The sequence below is a fragment of the Belonocnema kinseyi genome, chromosome 9 (assembly GCF_010883055.1).
Source record: "Belonocnema kinseyi isolate 2016_QV_RU_SX_M_011 chromosome 9, B_treatae_v1, whole genome shotgun sequence".
Taxonomy (NCBI): Eukaryota; Metazoa; Arthropoda; class Insecta; order Hymenoptera; family Cynipidae; genus Belonocnema; species Belonocnema kinseyi.
In genome coordinates this window covers 61,098,919-61,109,323 of record NC_046665.1, presented here as the reverse complement: position 1 = coordinate 61,109,323, position 10,405 = coordinate 61,098,919, and the positions used below count along the sequence as shown (strand labels likewise).

General features: G+C 31.0%; 1 protein-coding gene across 1 annotated transcript in view; it reads left to right on the top strand.

The window, feature by feature from the left end:
* The first annotated feature begins 918 nt into the window (after positions 1 to 918).
* Positions 919 to 10,405, top strand: part of LOC117180788 (cytochrome P450 4c3-like) — a 20,015-nt gene continuing 10,528 nt past the window's right edge. The window contains exons 1-2 of the mRNA XM_033373289.1: positions 919 to 1,546; positions 8,818 to 9,015. Coding sequence (XP_033229180.1) covers positions 1,345 to 1,546; positions 8,818 to 9,015 — 400 coding nt within the window. The 5' untranslated portion in view covers positions 919 to 1,344. The remainder of the gene's footprint in view (positions 1,547 to 8,817; positions 9,016 to 10,405) is intronic.

Here is a 10,405-nt window from a genome sequence, read left to right as displayed (position 1 = left end):
TTTATTCTCACATCAACTTTAAATCATAAGAATGAGAAAACTTTAACTACAAAAATCGGTTTTAAATATAATATAAATGACGATAACTTCCTTACTTTTTAATTAAAAATTGTAATATTATAGGTCAATAGATTCATCTCAAGCCAAGGAATCTTCTCTAATATTCTTGCATCAACTTTGAATGAAAAAAGTTTTACTATGAAAAACCGAGTTTAAAAATATTATTAAGTGCTAAAAAAATGCAATAAATGTTTTGAAAAATCCTCAGGTCAGTTTCAAGATATTAGTGATGAAATTAGGTCCTTAAAATTTTATAAATTTATCTGCAACCGTTTTCAAGTTATCGTGTTCACAAAAAAGTGTGCCGTCCCCATACACATATACGGAAATTTGGTTAGAACATTGTATTAGACGTTTTTAAATTAAGGAAGGTTTAATTAAATGAATTAAAAATTTTGTAAAATTTTATCATTAAAAAGCTTCCTCTAGGAGGAAGCAAAAGAACTGTAATTGATAATAATGAACCGAAAAATCATTATCTCATATCTCAACTGAAAATGCGGCACGCTGGGGAAAGGGAAAGGCTCGTCGACTGTTGACCTTCATCAGCCCCGCCATTCCCAGCACTGAGCACTGGAGTGGACCCATAGTCAAAGTGGACCCCAAGCGTCGAGGGTGAAATGGGCCCAATCTGGAGGCACGGGCCCAGGAGACCAATGGAGTGGCCCGGGCCCCTCACCGACTCGTCACTCTCGCGTGGGAAATCCGTCCCAACCGACGCTGTGCCTTATCGGAGTTACTGCCAACCACGTGTTTGTTTCTATTGGCTGGGAGTTAGCCACTGACCAGTGGTAGTTTCGTAGTATATATAAGGGCGCCTCTTTCGCACGACACTCACACCGTTTCTCTTTACCAGAGACACACTGTAAACTCATTACTCTCAGATTTCAGTCCTCTCGTCTCTTACGAGCTAAAACTTACAAAACACTTTGACAATTGTTGAAAAGTTTTGTATGTTAAGATTCTTTTGCAAAAAACTATAAAAATTATCTGGGAGAAAATATAGAGTATTCTATTTAAAAAAAAGGACCCGGATACGGGTCTCATGATTGTAAACGTAGTGTCTAGAACGGTTCCGGAAATCATCCTTCAAGAGGACTTTTTTCTCACGCAATGACGTCCAACAATAAAAAGTGTTCAGACTCAAAACTCGAATGAGTCTGGTGGTCTTTTTCTATTTAAAGCCAAGCGCTGAGGTATCACCGATTAGTCTTCACAGATAGATTCCGCGAAACAAAGATCAGTTTTGATACCCATTTTTGTGAAATCGCTGTGTGCAAAAAAATGACTGCGATTATGCAGCCTACTTTGAAAGCGGGAGGACAATCATGGAATACTACCCTGGTTCTTTCGCTGTGTGTTGCTGGGATGTTCTTGGCACTTTTCGTCAAAAGAGCCAAATTTTTGTACTCGTTGAGGAAGGTTCCTTCGCCCTTCGCATTACCCGTCATCGGAAATGCTTTGCAACTAAATTGTGACTTGGAAGGTAAGTGCTTTTCTATTCTACGCCAAGAAACGTTTCAGAAGAATAGGTCAATCAAATTTTTTCTTTTAAATTTTCGTTAAATCATGATTATTTATCATAAAAATAATGATTTGTTTCCATTTCTGTTTAAAATATACACGTTGAACGGAAACAAAATCTTTTTATTTGGGAGTATTTCATCCAACTTTAAAAGAATAATATGGTGACCAAATTCTGTGAAATTAGGAAGATAAGAAATCTAAATATAATATTTTTATACCATAGTCTTATTCATAAGTTAAATATTTTAATTCGCACACAATCTTGGTACGAAAATATTTGTTCTGTACAGTTACACTTGAGATAAAAGCTAATTAAAATTTTTCCTTTCGCGAAGTTTTTGAGTTTAACTTCCAGATAAGGATATAGTCAAAATTAATTGAAAATTCAAGATATTCATAAATATCAGATTCAAGTTTAGATTACTCTATGGTTTAAAAAATGCAGTTTTTTCTTAAATTTTTAACCACAGGAAAAATATTTGAATAAATTTGCTCGACATTTTTCGATATGCAAAAACATTATTATCACGGGCATTTTTCTTTAACCAATTATTTCTCAAGTTTCAATTTTTGAATCTCCAGCCAAATTTGTGCTCTCAATAATTAAAATTTTTAGGCAATTAATCATTAATTTAATACTCTGATTATCTCAATTTGGCCAGTGTGTCTTTCTGCGTGAAGAAGTTTTTAATTTAAAACATGAGATCAGCGTGGGCTTTAAAATATTATTATCATTATTATTAATTATTCATATAGGATTATTTTAAACTCATGGATCTAGAAAGTCTGGACATATTTCTGACACATCGAACTAGAAACCTAAAAATACGTCATATTTATCAGGTGACTATATTGGAGAAAACTGATGTTTCAAATCAACACGCGTTTATCTACTGTTATAAAAAAAGCTCAAATATACTTGTAGATTGACACATGGCAAATTTTTTACATTAATGTAAGCATTTTATCATAAAGAACACACTTCCGCGTTTCTGACAAACAAAAGGTTAAAAATGAGCCAAATTTGTATTGTAAATCAGATCTTCTATATCTTTTTTTTAAACATGCAAAAAATCTATGTTTAACTATTTCAATTAGGTAAATAAAATGTCATTTACCTGAAAGTGCTTATTTATTTGAAATTAAATAAAACTTGTTAGATGTGTTTTACGGTGTAATATTCTAAGAAAGTCTAACAAATAGATCTTGAGTCGTGTGACTGCAAATCCATTGAATGCACTCTATTAAGGTCGATCATTGCACCCGGCAAAGTGACAGATGTATCATTGTTACAATATAAAATTTTAACTTACGTATGATTCCGATTAAATAATGGGTGCTGTATATTCTCCAAACAAAATATGATACCAAACTGGTTTGATGCAGTTACTTATTACATTTAAAATATTATAGCATCCAATTAATTGCATTATACCCTTTTCAACTTTATTATACAACATAAAAATTGCAAGACAAATATATTTCAAAAAATAAAATTATATATTGTAATTAAATTATAAAGGAGACGAAATTTAGTAAAAACATTAAATTTTAATCTAGATATGACGCACTTACATGTGTACAATTTAATATCGGAATAGATGATCTGATCTGATGATTTTAAAATCTAATCAGTAATCCCTGAATAAGGAAGTGGAAGAAGACGATAAAAGTAGAAACACATAACCTTTCTAATTGAAGTTATAATTTCGCAGCATTAAAAATCGATTAAGCAAGACCCACGTGTCTCTAAAATGTATGACAATCGTGATTTAGATGATAAGATATATTGTTACTGAATACAAAATATGTTGTGCTCTGAGATTCAAGTAAGGAAAGTGATGCTTTTCTTTTTGACTCGATAGTATAATCATGAGTTACTGGTGCATAATTTACATCAATGATTTACAATATAAAGAGGAAGAAGCGGGTCATGGACGGCAGGCGCGCAAAAAGTTGTATTGGGGGCAAAACTCGAACAATTACCGCACGTGATAATCGCTTACGTTGAGCGATCATGCGAATCTTTCGCCTTATCACTGCACGTGCAGATATTAAAGTATCTGTGTGTCATAAAGAAATCTTACTAAAATTAAAACCGGGCGAAGAAAGCAATACGCCTTGAGCCACGCGCGTTATACTGGAAGTAGAAAAGTTCGCCTGTGGACAGACGAAGCATTTTATATCACTGATTTCACTCTTGCTATAGTTTGATAAGCTTGTTTGTTTATTTTTAATTAATTTTTTCAGCCTATTCTCTTGTTTTCTTTTTTAATAAAGAGACAACTATACAAAAAAATAACTAAATAAATTAAACAAAAAACCTTAACTTAATTCTTTCCAAATTTTCAAGTTTTTAAAATAACTTATTTAATTATTTTTTAATGATTTTTGTTACTGGAATTGTTTCTTTATTATTTGCGAAGATCACGTACCTATATAACCGGGAGTTTTATCGAATTAAAATTTTTAAAAATATATTTTGTACCTTATTTAAATTGTTTGTTTCGTATTTGTAATTTTTTTTGTTCATTGCATTTTTTTTAGTGGAATTTTTATTAATAAATTGTATTACCTTTTTAGATTGATTTGATCTTGGACTGAAGTTCTTCATTTGCATATAAAAAAATAAATAGATAAATAAAATAAATTTTATAAAAGAGTGTCATCGCATAACCTTAAAAAAAATGATTTTGGATTTTAAAACTATAGTATCTGCACCGAGTCATCGTAAAAAATTATTTATAACAGGTCGTAGACTGGCGCGGAAGGATCTCATATAAATTCCAATATTATTATTCAGAAACTCTTATTTAATTAAAATAAATCCTCCACGTGGAGAGAAATTTCGGGAGATTAAATCACGGAACTATTCCTTGATTTTATCACGCTTTGGTGCGAGAGCTAACGTCTCGGGACTCTTGCTTTTAAAAGCAACTGTCTTGGTGTTTCCGGCATTAGGCCACGCCCGTTTGCTCTCAAGTTACGAATTCTATGCTTTTAGATCATATACAGTCCAATACTTTAAGGCACGTAAAAATTGTAGATCTAAAATCACGAGCTTCCGTGAACTCCGATCTCGAAAGTTCTCTCTGAGCAATATGAACAAATATTGTTCAACAGTATTTATTTTATTCAAACCACAGATGCTAAATGAGTGCATGTGATTGGCTGAGTAGCGCCGGGAAATAAGACACCGATCGACTCCATAGACGTTGTCATGCTAAGGAAAAATAAGACGCGCATATGTGCGCAGATTTTTAAGAATGGAGAGGGAAATATGGTCATTGAACAAACCTTCCCATTCACATGCTGTTTTCAGAATTTTTATTTTGCATAAATATCCAAAAATTGAAGAGGAAGCATAACATTTTAAACAAGTAAACCTTCCTCAAGCCATAAGGAATCTTTGTGCCAAGTCTCAGATGCGTATATATTGTAAATAACGAGAAAACTGGATTCAAAGGATTTTTACATGAACCTCATAAACTCCGGTTTTGGCCCCATTGGCGTGGGGCACCGGGAGTTTTAAAACTATACATTTAAAAGCTATTTCGAATGTCAAGTGTTCCATACTTCAAAATTTTATATTTAAATTCAAAGTTTAAGTCTTCTTAATTAAAAATTTTGTAGTTTAAAGCAATCCAAATTCGGCAGATTTAAAATAAAGTGCTGAAATTGAAAATTGTAATCTCTACTAACATTACCTGCCTGAAAGTAAAAACTACAATTCATCATTTGCATAGGGTGTTTTTCAGAAAATAGGAGAATATGCGGTAATAAGCTCTTGTAAATACAATTAATTTAGATCCGATATTAAATTCATTATTAGAGAACGCTTAAAATTACTAAGACTTAAAATCGAAGTTTATTACATTTTTATCAAAATAGTTAAATTTTCAACAAAAAAAGATTTTATACCAAAACAGATAAATTTTGCACCCAAGAAGACGAATTTTCAACAAAAAAGTTAACCTTCTAAGCTAAAAAGTAGAATGTTTTAGAAACCAATCGACTTTTGAACCCGAAAAGATGAATTTTCTACGAAATAGTTGAATTTTCGACTGTAAATTATTGATTTTTATCCAAAAATGGAATACAGTTCCATTTTCAATTGGAAAATTTAATTATTAACAAAAAAACAAATTAATTTTAACGCAATGGTTGAATTCTTAACCATAAAAGACGAATTTGGAACAAAGAAGATTAATTTTCTAACAAAAAAAAAGAATTTTCAACAAAATACATGTTATGATACAATTTTCAATTACAAAGATGAATCCTGAACCAAAAATGGATTAGTTACATTTTCAATTAAGAAAATTTATTCTCAGCAAAAAAAAAAAGAATGTTTGAAGAAAATAGTTGAATCCTCAACCATAAAGGATGAATTCCTAAGCTTTTCAGAAAAGTAACTCTCAACAACAAAAGATGAATTTTTAAAAACAGTTGAATTTTTAACCATAAAGGATGAATTTTGAACCAAGACGATTATTTTCTACCAAAAATGACGTATTTTCAAGAAAATACATGATTTTGAAAATAGAAAACATTAATTTTGAACAAAAAAAATATGAAAATTCTATCAAAAAATTTGAATTTCCAACCAAAAAGAATGAACCTAAAACCCAAAATAGTTGCATTTATTTTTGGGTTCTATTAATTTAGTTTGCATTGGAAGCGAAAATACGAGAGAAAGAGGAAAAAGGTCGAGTTTCTTGAAAACAGGGAAAAAGAGGAATTCTTAAAAAGCGGTAAATAGGGGAAAAATGTGAAATCTGAAAGGAGTAGATAGCTTAACTCATTAAAATTGAGAGAGATTGGTAAGATGAGAATGCCGGAATAAATTAGTAAAAAATTTGGAAACAAAGTTTTGAAATCGAAAGTCTTGAGAAAAGCCAGCCGCACGTGCAGCCTTGGCAGCGCAATGACACTTGATGGGAATACTTGTATCTCGTATGCGTGCAGAGATAGTTATGTGGTGTAAGTACTGCATTACTGCATCCTTCTGTACGCATATATACGCGAAGGACGCCTGGCGTCTCGATAAACCAAGGCCTCCCTCAACGCTATGTAACTGGTCCGGCAATATAAAAATGCGTGCCATTTTTTCCGGTCAATGTCCGGTCAGCGGCACTGCAAGAGGCTGCACGTGCATTGCTCTCATTGCTGCTTTCTATGATGGTCATTCCATTCTTTCCAGCCTACGAGAGTCTAAAGATTATCAGCAGATGTAGATTGCCATTTTTACGGTCGTAAACTCGGGTCGTTGAACTCTTTACTCGAGATCAAGACCAACAACGAAACTGGACATTAACATAATTTCTTTAGATTATCGAAATGACTTCAAGATTGTATATTTTATCCGAGCTAGGTTTCATCAATATTTCATATTTCCGACCCGGAAAAGAATTTGTAGCTAAATCAGCAATATTTCTCGTTTATATAAGGTAAAGCGCCCACTCTGTGATAATTTGAGCAACATTTTTTTGTTTCTTATTATGAAACTGTTTAGTCCAGAATCCCTAGCAGCGGGGTGAAATAAAAAAACTAGATTAAAAATGACATTTAGAACGTAATTATGCACCGATTTTACTTTTTTTTTTAAATCGGCACTACAATTTTTCAGAAAATGCTCAGAGTGGATTTTTTATTATTTTGTTTATTTAATTTTTACGTTAATGCTAACAGCCAGAAAGTGACAATTTTTTTATTTCATTTTTTGTCTCCTAGACAACAAATAATAACAAATAATCGACATTAGGGGGTATTCATCTTAAAAGTATATTTTTTCTCCTAAATTTTTTTCTTTCGTCGTAAAGATAATAAGTGGCCATTAAAATTTAAGCTTGAATGTTATTAATTTATTCTATAAACAAATTATATAAAGCAATGTGCATCGCAGACATTTATAAGCAGAAACATCGTTTTTTTCTTCTAGGCTTGTTAAAAATATATTACCAATGATGTTTCTGGAAAAATTTACAGTCTATCAATATATGTTTATTTTATAAACCAATTCTATAAAAAATGCACATCTTCGGCGTTTTTAAGTGAAAATAATCCTTTTTTCTTCTGACCTTGCTGAAATTATATTGCCAATGATGTTTTCTGTAAATATTTTTCTACGCTTCAGTTTCACATAATAATTCTTCGGGAGTCAAAGTTCATAAAAAGGTTTCTGCAAAAAATATTTTTTGAATTACCCTATATTTGGTTAACTATGTAAATTTTCCTTTGAATTTTATGTAGATCAACTGTAACTATTTATGGATTAATATACGCTCCATTATTAATTGCCTCAGACTTAGTGTATGTGTTCTTTTTGTGTAATTTTCTCGTTTAAGTCGTTATTTTTCAAAATAATTGAGATTGAACATTTTTTCACTTTTATTATTCTGGGTAGTTCCATGCATATTCCAACAATGGAAAGAAATTTAAAAGAACTCCAAAATTAACTTTTTTCGATATTTTGAACCCTGGATGAAGTATTTCCAAAAGTGTGCATTTTTTCGCTACAGTTTTATTCCCTTCTGACTGATAAAGAAAGTGTAAGGAGTCGCTTTATTATCATTATCAGATGAAAAAACATGAATGATATTTTTTTATTTGGGTTTTTAACTTTTTGTTTGAAAATGTTGTTTTCTTGGAAATTTTGTAAGTGTTGAAAGTCACTTCAAATGTTGTTCAATAAACTTTTTCGAAGTTTTATTCTTTAATTTTATTATATAAGTCTACCAATTGGAGATAGCGGGTCTTCGCGATTTGTGGATGTTTTATCTTAGTTACAAATATTATTATAATTGATTATAATTGATTTAACAGTTTATCTTTTAATTAAAAATATTACAGGGGCCTATTTGAAATTAAGATAAGTGGAATTAACAACAAAACTAGTTATAATCAAATAGGTAATTGAAATATTTTAAAATCCTTGAATTGAGGGTTCAGTTGGGTCTATCAAAAATAAAAATTAGTTTAATCAAATGTATTTTAGTTTCATTGATTCGATTTCAAATATTTTTCTCTTTGAACTACAGATTTTTTGCCGTGTAGATCTTTCGAAATTGAAAAAAAGTGGATAAATTCAATAACGGATTGGTTTATCAGTGATAACCCTTAGAGATTGAATTCAGTGGCCCACTTCTCACTGATTCCAATTTATAGAGTACCTTATTAAAAATAATAATTAGAAAATTGTAAAGATTAATTTTCCCTTCTATTTTTCAGTATTTTTCAAAAAATTGGTGCAATGGAGTTGTGAATTCGGCGACCTTTTCATCATTTGGGTTGGGATGAGGCCATTCCTCTGGATTTATAGAGTGGAACAAGTTCAACCTCTGCTGAGCAGTAGCATTCATATAGACAAAAGTCCAGAATACGAATTTGTAAGACCCTGGCTCGGAACAGGACTACTCACGAGTAACGGTAAGAATTTGCAACTTTTAAAAATCTCATCAATACGACTGTTCAACATGTTTTTTCATTTAAAAAAAAAAAAACAGGAAATCATTGCCGAAGGATCGCACGTGGCAAGTTAATCGAACTTTGAAAACTGAATTTTTAATTCAAATACATATATTATAAAGGAATATAAAATACATTTTCTGTGCAAAGTTCAGAACATCTAACGCAGGGTGTCTATGTAATGGGCGATTTAAAATTCTCGGTAATTTCCCGGTTTCCTCCCAGCCAATTGTTAATTTTTCCGTTCATTTTAAAAGAGTTCAAAAGATTTGAATGACTCCAACCAAGTTTTAAAAATTTCAAAAGATTTTTAAACATTTGAAAGGATTCCAAAGATTTATGATTTGGAAAAGAGAATTTTGGGAAAGAATTATAATTCTGATTTTGAAACATTATTCATTCGAATTCCCCTCTTCTAAATCAGAAGAAAAATCCCCGATTATGAAGTCTAAATTATAATTCTCTATAGAAAATCCCTGCTGCAACCCCTACTGGAACTTCCAAAGTCAGAATTATATTTATTTACAACATTTACTTTTAGTATTCAAAAATTTAGTAACCGCCTTTTTCTTAAATTCTGACTTAGAATAGGATTTTTGTTTAATTCCCTGCTGCTACATCATAATTGAAATCATTCTTTTCCAAAATTCCGTTCCATGTAAAAAATGCCCTGTTCCAACTCAAATTATAATTCTTTAAGGAAATTCCCTGCCCAAAATTTAAAATTATAATTTTTTGCGGAAATTCCACGTACTATTTCAAAATTATAATTCTTTTAGAAAATTGCCTGTCCTAAAGTAAAATTCTAATTCTTTGCGGAAATTACCTACCCCAAAGTCAAAATTATAATTCTTTGCAAAGTTTCCTGTTTAAAAGTAAAAATTAAAATTCTTTACGGGAATTTCCTGTTCCAAGTCAGGATAATTGTAATTCTTCAAGTTATTTTTTTTTTTTGCATATTCGCTATCTTAAAGTGGAAATTATAATTCTTTACTGAGATCCTCTGTCCCAACATAGAATTATAATTGTTTTAGAAATTTGCATATTATAGTACATTCGAGAGAAAAATCACGGACACTGAATCAGATTTCTGTATTTTATCGGGTGAACAAAACTCCTGGTCATTTGCCGATTTTCCGATCTGGTAGACACCCTTTAAGGCTTCAATTTACGAGCAATTTAATTTTTAAAATTATTTTATAGTATGCGTCTTGTGGAGTGTAATTCACACTATCTAACATTTGTATTTTTAATTATCAAAACGCGAATACGATCATGAGCAAATAAAAAACTTGTTGAATTTTCTTAAGCATAATACCACGCGAGAAATTAAAAAAAGCTTGGCTTTAAA